The sequence below is a fragment of the Primulina eburnea genome, chromosome 3 (assembly GCF_022965805.1).
Source record: "Primulina eburnea isolate SZY01 chromosome 3, ASM2296580v1, whole genome shotgun sequence".
Lineage (NCBI taxonomy): Eukaryota > Viridiplantae > Streptophyta > Magnoliopsida > Lamiales > Gesneriaceae > Primulina > Primulina eburnea.
In genome coordinates, this window is record NC_133103.1 from 11,891,155 (window position 1) to 11,907,430 (window position 16,276).

At 33.6% G+C, this 16,276-nt stretch overlaps 2 protein-coding genes and 1 pseudogene across 2 annotated transcripts; 1 reads left to right on the forward strand and 2 right to left on the reverse strand.

Moving 5' to 3' along the window:
• Positions 1-4,316: 4,316 nt before the first annotated feature.
• LOC140826436 (probable xyloglucan endotransglucosylase/hydrolase protein 7) lies at positions 4,317-6,343 on the forward strand. The gene is made up of 4 exons (XM_073188736.1): positions 4,317-4,700; positions 4,936-5,036; positions 5,118-5,314; positions 5,800-6,343. Exons 1-4 carry the CDS (start codon positions 4,529-4,531, stop codon positions 6,188-6,190), a joined length of 861 nt encoding a protein of 286 aa, XP_073044837.1. The 5' UTR covers positions 4,317-4,528; the 3' UTR covers positions 6,191-6,343.
• A 131-nt stretch (positions 6,344-6,474) lies between these two features.
• Positions 6,475-12,013, reverse strand: LOC140826434 (DEAD-box ATP-dependent RNA helicase 16). The gene is made up of 15 exons (XM_073188735.1): positions 11,715-12,013; positions 11,430-11,588; positions 11,248-11,337; positions 10,997-11,125; positions 10,172-10,272; positions 9,578-9,692; positions 9,298-9,429; positions 8,742-8,807; positions 8,440-8,619; positions 8,128-8,223; positions 7,829-7,966; positions 7,389-7,471; positions 7,240-7,277; positions 6,933-7,147; positions 6,475-6,729 (listed from the first exon to the last, which is right to left on the reverse strand). Exons 1-15 carry the CDS (start codon positions 11,931-11,933, stop codon positions 6,664-6,666), a joined length of 1,827 nt encoding a protein of 608 aa, XP_073044836.1. The 5' UTR covers positions 11,934-12,013; the 3' UTR covers positions 6,475-6,663.
• Positions 12,014-12,568: 555 nt separating this feature from the next.
• On the reverse strand, positions 12,569-14,634 carry LOC140826437 (uncharacterized; annotated as a pseudogene).
• Positions 14,635-16,276: the final 1,642 nt, after the last annotated feature.

Here is a 16,276-nt window from a genome sequence, read left to right on the forward strand (position 1 = left end):
CCAGTCCCGACCCACTGGATCAACAGAATTTCCCGAACTAAATGTTGTAAGTAAAAATGAATTTAAACCTGAAAACCAAAATCAAAACAAATACAAGGTTTTGGTCGAAGTCGAAATCGAAGTCATGGACATGGTCGTGTTCGTAGCCGTGGTTTTCAAAACAATCGAGATAGTTACTTTTATAACTCATATCTTCCAATTGTAGGAGCTAATATTTCTCAAAAAAAAAAAAAAAAAAATTCTCCACTTAAATTATGGGTCATATTTTAATGTTAAGATTGTTACCAAGACTTGATAAAAATTGAGATTATTAACTAACTCAACTCCGAAAACTAGCTTAAGAAAAATAATTTTTCAAGTCTACATATACAACTCCAAAAACTCTATTCAACCGATTACAAACATCTTAACATAGCCTCACACACCAATGAATGGACAAATAGAGCTTCTAGACATTAAAGGGTGACCAAAATATGAACAGTCCAACATTTGTTCATTTATGAGTGTGAAAGTTGTGTTAACCAAAAATTCAAATTCTTTCGTATTATTATTTGTTACATATCTCATTCAACATTAATTAGCATAATGCATATCTCATTTAAAATATCGGACATCTAAGCTTTTCAATTAATTAATGTTGCCTGTCAGATTTGGATTGGATTTGTCAAAACTCGTCAACCAGAATTTTATTAAATACGTGATCCGTCACTTCAACCAAATATCATTAGGCAGACATGTGCACTGCCCGAACGCAATAAATTTCGATTAATCAGTTTTTAAAGAAAATTACTGTCAAGTTAAACTCGAGATCATAAAGATGAAAAATTACATTCAAATCTTTGTTTTTCATTTTTAAGAGAGAAATTATTGTTGATTGAATTTTGTGATTTGTGTTTGAAAACATAATGGAAATAAATATAAACATAACCAAAATATATCAACACAAAAGATTGAAAAAAAATTGGATCGATGGGGATTCATCCTCATACGACGACGTCCTAAAAATCACGATTGTTTCACTACGTACATGATTTAGCGGCTTATCATGATTCTTAAATAAAACTCAATGATTCGTAGCAAAGTCCCTTATTGTGTGCTTGTATATAGAGTTATCGTTTAGTTCGTGCGATATGATAAGTAAATGATATATAATAATAGTGATTATAAAATGAAAAGTAATGATAAATAACATATTGTGATAAATTATATGATATTTGATATGATTTTAAATTGCTTGATTATTGTTGTTATATATATTATGACTACTAAAATACCTTCATCATATATTAATTAATAATATATTCTTAAAATGATTGAATAGATAAATTTTTTAGAATTAATTTATTTAAAAAATTATAAATAAAATTAAAATATTATACTAATTATTAAATTTTCAAACAAAAAAAAAATCGATTAATGTCATAGAATAATTAAAAATTGATGATAACATAAATATACAATTATTGTGATAATTAAAATAGTAATACAAATTTGACTATTAAATAATGGTTAGTAACAAATTACAATATTACAGTTAAAAATAATTTTATAATAATTAAATTATGTATAATATTAATCGAATTAAAATTATATTTAAATGTTATTAAATTTGTTGAATTTATAATTATTTTAAATTTTAGGATATTAAAAGAAAATTTATTAACCAAACAACATCTCTTTCTCCCCCAAATGATTTTATAACCACCAACAAGATGATAATAATATATAGTGCAGGTCGGGTGCAGGCCGATTAGACTTACCACAATCCTACACATCAAACACATGACAAGTGAAAGATTAAAAATCAATCATCTTTTATCATACACACCAAATGATACAAGAGAGATTAATATAAATCATTAGTCATGTTGGCAAAACAAATATATTGTAAAGAAAATTTTAAAAGGTTTTGAAATGAATAAGAAAGCTCGTTACAAAGTATCTCAATTGCTTTTAGTCTCACACACATGTCCAGAATATATATGAAGAAATATGACAGTTTAATGACCCAAATTAATTATATATTGCATGAAACCATAAATCCCATAATAATAATTAGGTCTTAAAACTAATAATAAATGTATAACAATCATAATAATTATATTGTAAAATATGAGACATAAATTATATTATAGGAATTTCAAAGCTTAATATATATATATATATATATATATATATATATATATATATATATATATATAGTATAAAATTATATATAAAATATGGACAGTCTAGCTTCGCCGACAAAAATTATCAAATTGGGATGGATGACAGAAAAGCCAATTATCAATAAAATACGAAATTTAATACTTAGTTTTATTAATAAAAATAGAATATGAAAACCCAAAAGTGAAATCTAAACCTTTTTCCCGTAAAAATTTGACATATATATATATATTAATAAAGTATACGATGGATATTAAGTTTTTATACGTGCTGGTCCAATCACAACGTCATAACATTATGCTCCATGTACAAACGAGAAGATATATGTGGCCAAGCCAGTTGGGCCCCCAACATTCAGGCCCACATTTTGTGAACCACCTCCTCTGCCCTCTGAACTGCTATAATTACTAGAATAGTTTGTAAATGCAACACATCATTCATTAATATTGGCTGTACTATTTCGCATATCATACAATATATACATTCAAGAATATTCTGAATATATATATATATATATAGATATATATATATATCATATCTTTACATTTGAGGCACCGACAAACAGAGAAACTCAACATGGCGAAGAGGGGTTCGGTCGATCTTACCCCTGCATGCAGTGTTCGCAGGGGTCGATCCAACGGCTCGAATTTTTCCGAGTCAATTTTTTTTTTACAGAGAGGTGGGCCCGGATCACTCATGTGGAGTGATCCGGGCCGTTCATTGCCGCCTGCACGGACAGGGTGAAACAATCCCGGAGAGGAAAGATGATGATTGTATTCAGATCCACACACACACAGAGATAGATATATATATCTGTGTGTGTGTCTATATATATATATATATATATATATATATATATATATATAAACAGCCTCTCTAGATCTTTTGAAGGTTTACTTGGCTGCACATCATCGGGTTTTACTAATGGCACATATCCAATAACATTGGCACTAACAAGTGGTGGATTACATTATATCCCATCTAATTCTTTCGAGTCACGATCTTACTTATTTCAAGTAAAAAATAAATAAAAAATTGTTAAAGCAATTTAATTGTGTTAAATAAACTAGTTAAATCGGGTGGGGTTGTGCTACTACTTTCTTATGAAATTACAAAAAATAAATTATTTTATTGTTTTGTTTAGATTGTCCCATTTTGACAGGGAACCATGGATACTGTTGTCCCGTGGGAGGTCCTGTGGATGAAAATCTGGATAAGATCCAGATACGAATGTGGCTAGAAATATCACATATCATGATGTGGTGCCAAATATTCTTCAAGATTTCTGGCTTCATTATACCAAACAGTTCTTAACTTTTAAGGCTGTTTTCAATATTATTTGTACAAGGAGAAAGTAATATTAAATGTTAGTGCTTATGGAAATAATTATTACATAAATATGAGGTGTTTACTTAGTACTTGAGTTACATTAAATACCTTTTAATTCCGACAAGTTTGACATTTATTTAATTAATTAAGTTAGTATTCGTAACATATAATCATAAATAATCTACATTTTATAAATATATATTTTATAAAAAATAAAATATTTACTTATGTTGTTTATCGTGATTACAACAGTTCAAAAACTTTTTATCATATTAAAATTGACGATTTCTTTTCTCTTCTCCATTAACAAATGTGAGAAAAAAACATTTATAAGATAACCAAATTATACAGGTGCCATCTTTTTAAAAAAAAAAAATTAATCGTGTAATCTATATAGAGAAAAGGGAACTTTACATTAAATTGGTTAAACAGGTTTTTTCTGGGTTACCGAATATGGCTAAAAGAACATATTATGAAGACATGTAAAAAATGCGCATGCAATAAAGGGAGAGTGAACCAGTAATTGTAAGTTCTGGATGAAACTTAATAAAATCGTACTAATTAAAACCAAAGACATGACCACCCCCCTCAGTACTGTCGGCAGTGGCATTTAAAACACACACACACAAACAACCAATTGGTAAGGATAACATTACTCCTGACCTCATCTGTAACAAAAGGTATTGCAAGAAAACAAAACCCAGACAGGTTAAATAATTGGCGGGAACACCTCAACTATACACATAATGTAATATCACATGTTTATATATTATATAATATTTTCAATAATAGGGTTGGGTAGAGAGGGAATGCACGGCGGGTCCAGTGACGGCTTTTCATTAGCTGTATGGAAAGCTAATTCTCTGCGATGCCCCTTTCTTCGGATTCAATACAGCAATCCCTTTCTCTTATGTATAAATAAGCCCCACATTTTATGTTATATTTCATCAAACTTTGCATCCTGAACTGATGATATAACAAGTGAATTTTCTCATATTGTTGTATATACGCGCATAGCATTTTTTATTAAAATATGGTCACATTAAGGTTAGTGTTATGCTTGATTATGGCTGTACTTTCGTGTGGCGTGGTTAAGGGTCGACCCGCCACGTTTCAGCAGGATTTTCGGGTTACTTGGACGGAATCTCACATTCGCCAGATTGATGGAGGGAAGACAATTCAGCTAGTTCTTGATCAAAATTCAGGTTTCATATATCTTAACTTTTAATGTCTTGGGAAAAGATTATGGGGCGGGCGCATTTTGGGATATTTGTTTGTATATATATATATATTTTACTATGGTAGATAATGGTAGATTTTGTTTGATGAAAATGAGAAAACTGTACGTATTTGTTTGATCTCTGGGCAATGACACAAATCTTGTGCAACAAAATCGAACGAATATATGATGCTCGTAGAATGAAAATATTTGAAATGTAGGAAGCGGGTTTGCTTCCAAGTACCAATATCTGTTTGGACGTGTTAGCATGAAGATTAAGCTCGTACCCGGTGACTCTGCTGGAACAGTCGCTGCTTTCTACGTAAGTGGGTTAATTTAACGCATTCTCGAGGGTTTGCTTCTACTTGGACGTGTAATTATTTGTGTGCGTGTGTGTGTGTAGATGATCTCTGAAATATTTGGGAAACGAGACGAGCTGGATTTCGAATTCCTGGGTAATCGAAGTGGGCAGCCCTACACTGTCCAAACAAACGTGTACGCTAACGGAAAAGGTGACAGGGAACAAAGAGTCAACCTTTGGTTTGATCCTTCAATTGGTTTTCACGATTATGCCATACAATGGAATCATCAACGTATTGTGTAAGCTGGAAGGAATCGATACTTTCATGGGAGAGTTATTTTGATTCAATATTCCCCCGTCCCACGTATTTACTTAAGCTGAATTTCCTTTTCATTCGTATCATTTATATAGTTTTGTTTTCCATATTTTATATTATTTTCATACTTTTACCAATCCATACCGATTTCAATAACTGCTTCCAATAATTTTGTTAACACGTGTGAAAACATAAGTCGACCCAAATATTTGGGACATTGAGAATTTTATATTTAAAGAATTAGTAAATTAAATGTATTATTCGCCCTCTTTAGAGCACTTGTCATCGTCATGTATGCACATAATTCACATTTTGTCGGTATTGTTAATATAACATGTGATTAATATTTAGTTAATTAGTGGTATGATAGTGGATGATAAAACTAAATAAATGTGATTTAAACTGCTGTTCCCTATATATCTCTAAAATAAGACGTGATTAATGTACTTTGATTTGGTAAATTTGTAGTTTTTCGGTGGATGGAGTGCCGATCAGGGTTTTCAAAAACAACGAGGCAAGGGGAGTTTCGTACCCGAAGTTACAGCCTATGGGAATTTACTCCACGCTATGGGAAGCCGATGACTGGGCAACAAGGGGAGGTCTCGAGAAGATAGATTGGAGCAAAGCCCCATTTTATGCATATTACACTGACTTCGACATCGAAGGGTGCAAGGTTCCAGGACCCGCGGATTGTGCCTCGAATCCTAACAATTGGTGGGAGGGTGCAGCATACAAAGAGTTGAGCCCTGAGGCGGCCAGGCGATACCGATGGGTGCGAATGAATCATATGATCTACGACTACTGTACCGACAAGGCCCGTTACCCGGTTCCCCCACCTGAATGTCATGCGGGAATTTGATCATCATTTCGTTGAACAAATCGCATTCCTTTGTTTTCCTTGGTTAAAATGCTTATCTTGCTGTATTAAAAATCAAGGGGTTGAGAAGGGAATTTGCATTGTAATATGAGACGTCGTACCGTCAAAATCTAATAAAATTATATCCTTGTACCACGTGATTCTCCAGAAAGTGGGCCCGTGACATTTACGTCATTTTCTATTTTTAAAAATTGTTACAGGGAAGAGGAATGAAACATAATTCGAACTCATTTTCTATTCGCACAAGTCCGAGTCTGTATGATGTTCAGTAATAAGAGAATTTTGACTAAACATGGGTACAATAATCTATAACAAAATGAGAACGCCCCTACATTACACCCTAGGGACAAAAAATTTAATCATTAATGAAACAAAATTGACTCTAGATATAAATTTCAACCTCTGTATAAGTTCGATCGAGGATTTAGATTTTAGACAAATCGTTTTCTCCAGCGTTAGCGGCCATCGTTCCCATCTTCTATTTTCTTCTTCGTCGCAGTTTTATGGGCTCGTTTTGGTACCTGAATCGAGATTAGATTTGTTATACATGATCAGGTGAAGCCATGTGGCTGACCTAAAATTTATGACGTAGCGAAACTTGCATTTTTAGTACTGCAGATTCTACAGCACTGCAATGCATATATATCCAGTTTACGGCTCGTCTCTATAGGAAACTGAAAATTAAATCATACTAGGGACAAGAGTGCTGGACTATGGTGATTACCTTAGCAGAGAATGTTTTCAGAGGATCCCTGCTTCTTTTAAATTTCCCTTTAAACCCTTTTCGATGAGTAGTTTTTGTGTTTCCCATGGCAGCCCTAGCGAGCTTTACAATTTTGCTGGCTTCTTGAGTTGTCGGATCCAATAGGTACTCTGGCACACAGCGTAGGTGGGGAGCTGGCATTTTCTTGCTCAGAAGTTTGTCGTGTTTTAACAGATCTGCTCGAAGATTAACAGTTTATGCAACTAATATTCGAATTTTCAGTAGCATTATACAAATTATTGATATCTAGCCAAGATTAATCTTTTACCCAAGTCCCTCGGGTTATCTTGAAAATGGGCCTTCAACCTGAAAACAACGGGAAAATAATCGACCAAGGGGATATCAACAATGTTGGATAAAAAATGACAAGACGCACAATGCAGCTCAAACAGAACGATATGATGAAAATAAACTCACTTTTCAGAATTGAGAATCTCATTTCTTAGATCTTGTGCACGTGATTCCCTCACTGCAACTTTTGTTATGCTCCTTGCAACATCCTTTTACACAGTCAACATTATGCACTTTTTAATTTCAATAAAAAATAAATGATAGCCAGAGAGAATGACAGATGATAGTCACTTTTGAATACAACTCTTATTCCTCCTCGCATAGACATTAGATTGTTGTTTGCAGTATTGCAGGAGCCTAAAGCGGACTTAAAGAGTTCATAATATTTGCTTTCTTGATAAAAATAATACTACAAAGATAACAGATAACAAATCTCATCCCAAAAAAGAATCCACAAATCAGTTCCCATTTCAAATAACCTATCGGAAACTTGTACTAAATTCGTCTAATTATGAACTGCACCCACAAGTTTTTCTTGAAGGTAAACATGACAATTTCACATTTACCTCAGCTCTATATCTCAAAGATTCCACTGCATTCATGGTAAGCAAAGGGAAAGGAGCAATGAACTTCGAATCTTCTATTTCCTTTTCACCTAAAATGGATTTGATCTCTTCAAAAATTTCCATTTCCTCCGGAGAGACCTATTCCAAGGAAAAGATGCCAATAAGTGCATTAGCAAAGACGAGTATGAATCAAAATTCTAGAAATGTCAAAAATTACTACATCCATAATTAATACAGTTCCAACTAAAAACTCATAAGCATCAGTATCAATAGTGGGGCTCAAGTTCCAAGAATTTTACAAGAGAGACAGATGCACCGGCATTATATGCTCTTCCAGTTCGCCCAATTCGATGCACATAACCAGCAGCAATTTGTGGCATCTCAAAGTTTACTACCTATCAGCAAAAATCAATCATATACTCAGTGTGCGAGAGAGAATATACCGAAGTGATCAATGTGATGATGAAAGACACCAAGACAAAAATCTGTAAAGTTATCAAGACTCTGTGAACAAGACAACAGAAGACACAAATAAATCTACAGATGTAAAGCGCATCAGCTCACACAACAGAAGACAAATAAATATACAGATTTAAAGAGCATCAGCTCACCGTGTGCACATTTTTGAAGTCTACTCCTCTCACTACACTGAATTCTGCATCTAACTTTCTCTTGGAATTTTTTCTAGATTTTTTCCCTCCAAGACTTTTCTTATCATTCTGTACCTGTTCTAACGATTTTTGACTGTCATCAGTTGCGATCAGGTAATCAAATAGACCAGCATTGAATTCCTGGGAAAACTAAAAAGGTTAAGCCACAAACATCATATAAAAGTTAAGGAGCAAACAATTAGATGCATAAATAAAAGCTATAATTTTATAAAATCCACAAATTGTAAAACCTAAGTAGATACCTCAAGGATATGTAGACGAGAATTCTGAGGCAGTTCAGCATTCAACACTGCAGATTTGATCCCAAACTGCAAGATGTAACTCTTGATTATCTCCATGGTTCATAAACTAGTCATTAAACTTTAACCACAAAGTTATGACCCTGGTTTGATCTGATATTTTGCCACTAGAAATCGATTAGCAACACTCTTCCATTGCCCATATCGAAATGAATGTCTAAACTCAAAAGACTCGAAGAATATAAAATTTTCAACACATTACCATTTATAGACAATACTAACACAGAGTCTATTTTTAGCATTTAACCAGTTCGCCTAAATTTTTACCAACACGTGGCAGCAGCTTATAAGCTGACAATAACTCGACAAAATGTATAGTTGTAACGTTTGGCCGTCTCCCTTAAATATAAACATCTGGAAGAATTTCAGAGTCCAATGGACAAATATGTCTAAACATATAAATAGCATCTTCATGACATGTCCGACAGATTAGAACATTACTGCATGATCATACAAGAGATCAAATGACCATACAGAAACACAAGGTGAATCAATCTACCTGTTCAAAGAACAGCTTCAATCTAAAACTCATGTCAATTGAATTAGTAAAAATCAGCACTTTCTTTTGAACCAGCTCCAACTTCAAGAGTGCAAGAACATGCACAAGTTTATCACGAGCACTGCATGAAATCTGATAAGTAAAAACATCAAGGGAAAAACGAGAGAAAACTCCACCGTAATAAATATGGTGAGGCAATGTTTACCTTGGAAACAAAATACATTTATTCAGACTAGAAAATTCGCAATTAACACTAGATGAGAAATTGACAATTGCTTACATAAAACTGCTGGACATTCTTGGGGACAATATCATCCTTTACATTCCCGACTTCAGGCAGAGTCAAGATGTAGGGATTGTGTAGGATAAGCTTTTTTAACTTTTCAACATCATCACTGCAAATATTCATACAAAAAAGAAGTCAGATTTTGCTTACTTCTTAGTTTGTGGAAACAGATAAAGAATCTATCCAAAAAAAAAAGATTTAATTTCAAACAACCTTACTAAATTAAAATGCAAGAGAAGGAGAAAGATTTGTAATAGAAGGGAAAAAACAACCAAAAAAAATCTACAATTGTCCATTAGCCTCAATACAATACTCACAGAAGACATTCAAAATAAACAAGAATTTTATAACAAAATATACACAATAAGCACTTTATCTAGGCATACACCCAGGAAACCACCCTATTCCCGGGCACATATGTGGGAATACATAATCCGGGCAACGTTCTGGCCTTTTCAAAGAAGAAAAAATTCAGAATACATAAATTCCAGTTATTCATTGATGACATGGCTATGTTGAACAACTTCAAGACAATTTAAAGTTTATATTAATAACCTAGACAGTGCGGCAGAATTTCAGGTAACTGACCTTGAAGTAGCAGACATGAGAAGGCATTGGCAACGTTTGGGCACATGAACTGTTAGTGCTTTCAGATCATCCTCATATCCATATGACAATAGAAGATCTGCCTGGTTTGAAAAATGACAGCGCATATTACTAGGTAGCAAATTATATTGATTCATTCGACTCACTCATACACAAGTGTTATCACATAATTATCTACAATGTGCATACCAACAATCAAAAAACTCAAAACCCACACACATTCTGTGATTGATGCCAAAATCTTGAACAATTGACAGTCATAACTATATACACAAAGAATACTACTCTTTTAAAATGACTTGGCAACTTCTTTATCTCATATCAACACAGTTTTGTCATCATTTGCAAAATTACAATTCATGAGACATGAAACTGTCAAATGTTAGTATTTTGTTTATTATGCAGGACCATTTACATCTTATAATAAATTTAAATTGCTTTTAAAGAATTTAGACAGGCTCAAAATAAAGCAAGGATGAATATTTTCCATTTTTAGTGTAGATGATTCCTGTTGTCTCATATTTGGGTTACATTTGTACATTTCTTAATCTATATTTTCATGTTCACATAATTTTAGGCTTAAAGAAAATATGCAAATGAACCCAATTTATCCAGAGATGTGAATAATTAACTATCTTCATATTTCATACGATCCTAGACATTGTAATAATGTAAAAATTACACTTATATTTACCAAGTATCAGAGTTTTCGTAGCTGAATGTTATTGATTGTGTCTACAAGAGCTAGAAAGTTCAACAAAAACTTGTAGCATGATTAGTCAAAGCAGGATAAAAGAGACTGCAGACCTCATCGAGAATGAGCACTGAAAGTGATTCTTGAAGATCAGTAGCTTTAAGTGTCCCATTCATCAAGCAATTTTTCACACATGCAGGAGTCGACACAAGAATATCAGGGAGCCCTGTCAAAGCCGTTCTCTACAGCGAAGTACCATATCACTTCATAATAAATATTAAAAATGGAATAAAACAGCTATCCTGATTTCCAGAATAAATACCCTAAAAACTGATGTCAATACGATAAAGACAAAGAAACCAACCGTTTCACTGGCAGACATGTTTCTGGCCAATTGAACGGCTCGTAACTGCATTTTGCATAATTCAATGAATGACATAACTTCAGAGTAAACCTGAGAAAAGCACAGAGTACAAGATATTAAAGAAGTCACCCAGAAAAACCCAAAAAAATCAACCATGAATCAAGACTCGTAACAAAATATACTTGTTGGCACAATTCCCGTGTTGGCACGAGAATAATCGCGACAGGCGCAAGGTTAACTTTTGAGGTAGAATTCGTGAAAAGCTTCTGAAGCAGTGGAAGCAAATAAGCAAAGGTTTTCCCAGAGCCGGTTTTCGCACGGGCCACCACATCTTTCCCTTCCTGCATACATGGCGTCAAACAAAAGCAAATTAAACTAAAATTCACCAGCCGAAATCTATTGCTGAGTTTGAAAAGCATATAAGGTCGAATAATCCAAATAACAGAAATCCAACTAGTAAAATATACAAGGATAAGTGGGATGGCGACGCGCTGGATAGGAGTGGGATTCTCGATCGATTTTTTGGATAGAGCTCGGATTAGGCGAGGATCCAGGCCTAACTCTTCGAAGCTCGGGTCTTTTTCGAGCTCTTCAAGCTCTTCTTGACCTTCTGATACCGGTTTATCATCTTCCTTTTCTTGTATATCATCTTTCACCATGTCGTCGTTTCGCCTCCGCTTCACCATTGATGAGAAGAATATGCCTTGGAAAAATACGAAGACGATGAAAATAGCGCGAATGGGGAGTTAGGGTTCAAGTTTCAGGTGGATACGGGTTATGAATAAGAAAGATTGTGATGTGGATTAACGTTGGGCCACAAATAGTCAAGCCCAATACGGTAAAAGGAAAGTTTTAGAATTTAATACACTGAAGAGGTTTTTTGGGTAAAATACTAGTTATTATTATTAAATTAAAATACATAAATTGCATGATATAAAAGAAATTTTATATTTATATATTAATAATACTTTTTAAAATTATCCCTAGACCTTTCAGAGAGTTTGGGATTAGTTTTATTTATTTTATTTCTTTTGTTCAACTGCTACAAGTTTGAGCTTTAGTTATTAAGAAAACGTGTATAAATAAATTTGATTCTTCTACTTTCATACCGCTTTCAATTAGTTTTTACTATTCTATGACTACAACTATTGATGATTTGGTTAAAGATGTAATATCCACCTCCGATTATCAATTCAAACATTTTACCCCCTTAAACTACACAAACTGTCAGCTTAACATTCATTTATCATTAGTCAAGTCATTTTATTTTTTCAAGAAAAAATTAATATACCAATGATAACGATATAAGCGTTTCAAAAAATATTATTATACCAATGATAAACTGGGGCTGGATTTGAAGCTAGATCTAGACAATAAACGTGTTACCGTTGCATCATAACTATACAAATCCATCACAAGATAGATGGAATCAAGAATTCAGCCTTCAGTTGCTTTGCCGCATATATCAAAGATGTGATCCAACGAAGCATGGTAACCTGTCCCTACATCCTTCCTCGCGTAAAGCAATCACTTACTTTAAACACAAACATTCCTCCCTAATAATCGAACCAACATTGCTGAATCATATTATGGATCTAGTTTTCGTACAACTGTTTAGAACGAAAAAGTAGACAACAAAACAATACTTCTGTCATCCGAGGTGGCCTTGATCGTGTAATTCTTCATATCATAGCTTTTTTCAGTTCCCCAATTCTTGAAAACACCTTAGTCTGTACAAAGCAAATGCAATCTAAAATGAGTCCCAAAAAAATGGAAAGGGGAAAGTAAGAAAGATTTAGTATGAATACATACAATGGACAAGGGGGAAGTAAGAAACATATGCTAGCTGGGTTGAAAAATGTACGACCAAGACCATAATACAACCCCAAAACATCATAAGCATACCAGAAAATGTACAATAAAAACTTAGAACAGACCACTTGGAAATCGGACAAATTGAAATCTAAGCAATAGATGTTTACCTTACGATCAGGATCAGCGTAAAGGATATCCACTGGGAAGGGTAACTGCAGGAGGTTGAATACTTATCAGAATACTATGGTAATAAATGTGTGCTCCAAGTATAAACATTCCGAAGTCTCTCCTATATAAGTAGAGTAACAGATTCTTAAGCAAAAAAGAATAAGCAAAATAATTTACCCTTTCAGCAAGTAGACGAGCTTTGTCAGGAGTACCAACACCAACAGCAATTAGCTTCACACCAGCTGAGTTGAAAAGCTCTTTTGATTCTTTGAGTGCTGAGGCAAGTTCCCAGCTAAAACATGCAACAAAAAGAAGCGCATCTATAAGCCCAGGTTTGGAATTCCCAAAGTTATTTTTCAAAATGAAATGTGTGGAACATGTAGTTATTTAGTATTTACCAACAAAAACATCTGAAATGTCTCAAAAGTGCAAGAACAGCTATTCCCTGGAAATGGAGAATTACACCCAGATTCCCAAATATGATAAATTATGTCAAATTTTAATAAACCTCAGACTTTAGCAGTAAAGGTCTGAGAGCTAGATTTTTAACACATAATGAGTCTAACAATTAGAATCTACACGCAATTAAAGATCAAGAAGAGCATATAAGTTTAAAACAGATTCATCAGAGTCCACATTGAACAAAACTCAGACGCCTAAAACACCAAATTAAGATTTCCGAGACGTTCGATTACGTATTTGCAGTATAGTTTGAGTAAGATATGTAACTACAGAAAAGGAGTTTCACCATCGCAAAGATTAGAATGAGCTCACTGGGAAGATCAAATCCATATGCCATCTGCTCCAAAAGGTTGAGTGGAGTCAGATTTATGATACAGTATTACAGAACTTGAATATACTATTGTTATTTGTTAGAAACCATTTCTCCCAAAATTTCAAGCTTGTTAGTTGGCAGTACAACTGGATAAATAATTTGGCTTAATAAACTCCAACACTATCAATCACATGAGATAAAAACCATAACATCACCAAAAACAATCCCCATGAGGCCATGAACTACATTACAAAAACTTCCAAGGATCAAACAACTAAACGGTTAACAGTAAACTTGAGAACACCTCCTGCTGATCCCAGAGGTCCCTGAATTTGACGGGTTCCCCGGATGCCGTAAGTATCCCAACTTCCCCGAGCACATCAGCGATGTCATCCGACACGACGGCGGAGGAGGCGGTAGCCATGAGTGACGTCCCAGGACGGGTGTTTCCTGAATAGATGCGAGCTTTCCAGACGGGTTAGCTGAAATTGAAGGATAATTCGAAGGGAACAGTGATGATCCAATATGGGTTAACGGGCAAAAAGGTGTATCTGGCTGGAGAGGAGGCCAGGAGTAGTGGAGATGTTACTCTCGCCATAGGAAACCTGGAAGAAATGTCCAGCAAACTCTCAGGTATTAATCAGTGGAACAAAAAATGGGTCTTAATTAAAATTGTAATAATATTTTAGTTAAATATGGATTATTTTGATTAAAAAGTAAGGTGCTAATGATTTTTTAGATTAACTCTTTGTAATTATTTCAGTTTCAATTGAGTCTGAATTTTTTATGGTTTTAAAAAATTTATTATTTATTTATGGTTTTAAAATATCTATGATGGGTTGGTGATTCAGCCCATTATATTGGGCCTGATCTCTAAGATTTTCACCACATTATATATAAATATGTTATATTATTTCATCATCCAAATCAGGAAAGCTTAATGGGACGGTTTAACCCGAAATCATCTCGGTAAATCAGTATAAGACAGACATGGCATTGTAAATTGTTCAGATTGTGACTTAATTTGATATAGCATTTGTTTGAAGTCGATTTATGAATTTTTATAAGAGAGTCATTAAGCATTCAAAATCTTAACCAACCATTCAGTAACCAAATCGACTTAAAGGAAATCGATTCACTCCATCTTTGCTTTGGATGTTTCGCTATAGTCAGAAATATCAAAATGAGTTAAATTTTTCTGTCCGATTCATCTCACTACATAAATTTAAAAAAGTACATATCAACTTTCTCCGCTAGTTCACCCTAACATGTCTACTCGTTGTATCAAGAGCAATTGAGCTATCTGGACCATAACCCAACAATACAGTACGTCGGTGGGAATTTGGAAATTATGAGCCAACTACCTTGGTAACTGGGGGTCAAGGCTATACTTACATTTGGAGTAAAGTCAAATTCCCGTATGCACACTTTAATGTGCATTTAGTCTTGGTTGGATTGATTGGATGGAACACAACCTAAGCTGATACGCTTTGGATATTGTTCCCCCAAAATGGGAACATTGTTCTGCAGTAATAATTGGTTCCACAAAAAATCAAAATGCCAGCTTCTATCATTGTTAAACGTCTCGCTGCCGTCTCATTTCTTTTCCCAATAATTTTTAATGATTTTGTTATTTTTTGACATGAACTTTTTAAAGTTATCGATGCATTTTTTTAATTTTATTTTTGTATGTATATAATAAATATCAAACTCCACACTTTTATTGTTTTAGTAGTACATAAAATTATGTCTCGCCTCTCCGAATATTTTTAATTTTATCATATTTTTTTAATGAATGCTAAATATATGATTCAAATAGTTGGAACTAGATAGCAACTATACGAACACCACCTTTGAATCTTTTTCCATTAAGATCATTTATAGCTCTCCAAATCTACGTGGTGTCGACTTGACGTTGATGTGTGTAATATCACATCGATATTTCAAATACAAAAGAATTAATTGTTAAAAAATAAAATATATGTAATCAATACTGAATTCTGAAAGCATAAAAATCAAAAACGTTAAAAAAAATATTCAACTACAAATACAATTTCTTGATACCATATTAATGAATTAGAAAATATTGAACGAGAATAGCTGGCTTATGTCAGGGAAACTGAAAACAAAAATGTCTTTGTTTATTTTTTTGCTCTTAGCTTTTATTTTCCAGGAATGTTTTCATATTTTACGCAATAATGCAACTGACATAATAATGTATCACAGTGGGATTCTATAAAATCCTCACCAATTCAAGTCAAATTATCAAGA

Bases quoted from the DNA above. Each gene is read 5' to 3' on its own strand.
- LOC140826436 (XM_073188736.1), top strand. From the start codon at position 4,529: ATGGTCACATTAAGGTTAGTGTTATGCTTGATTATGGCTGTACTTTCG. The intron at 4,701-4,935 runs GTTTCATATATC...TTTGAAATGTAG, and splicing joins AGTTCTTGATCAAAATTCAG to GAAGCGGGTTTGCTTCCAAG. The intron at 5,037-5,117 runs GTAAGTGGGTTA...GTGTGTGTGTAG, and splicing joins GAACAGTCGCTGCTTTCTAC to ATGATCTCTGAAATATTTGG.
- LOC140826434 (XM_073188735.1), bottom strand. From the start codon at position 11,933: ATGGTGAAGCGGAGGCGAAACGACGACATGGTGAAAGATGATATACAA. The intron at 11,126-11,247 runs GTTGGTTTCTTT...ACTTCGCTGTAG, and splicing joins ACATGTCTGCCAGTGAAACG to AGAACGGCTTTGACAGGGCT. The intron at 8,808-9,297 runs GTAGATTGATTC...TACATCTTGCAG, and splicing joins TGAAGCTGTTCTTTGAACAG to TTTGGGATCAAATCTGCAGT.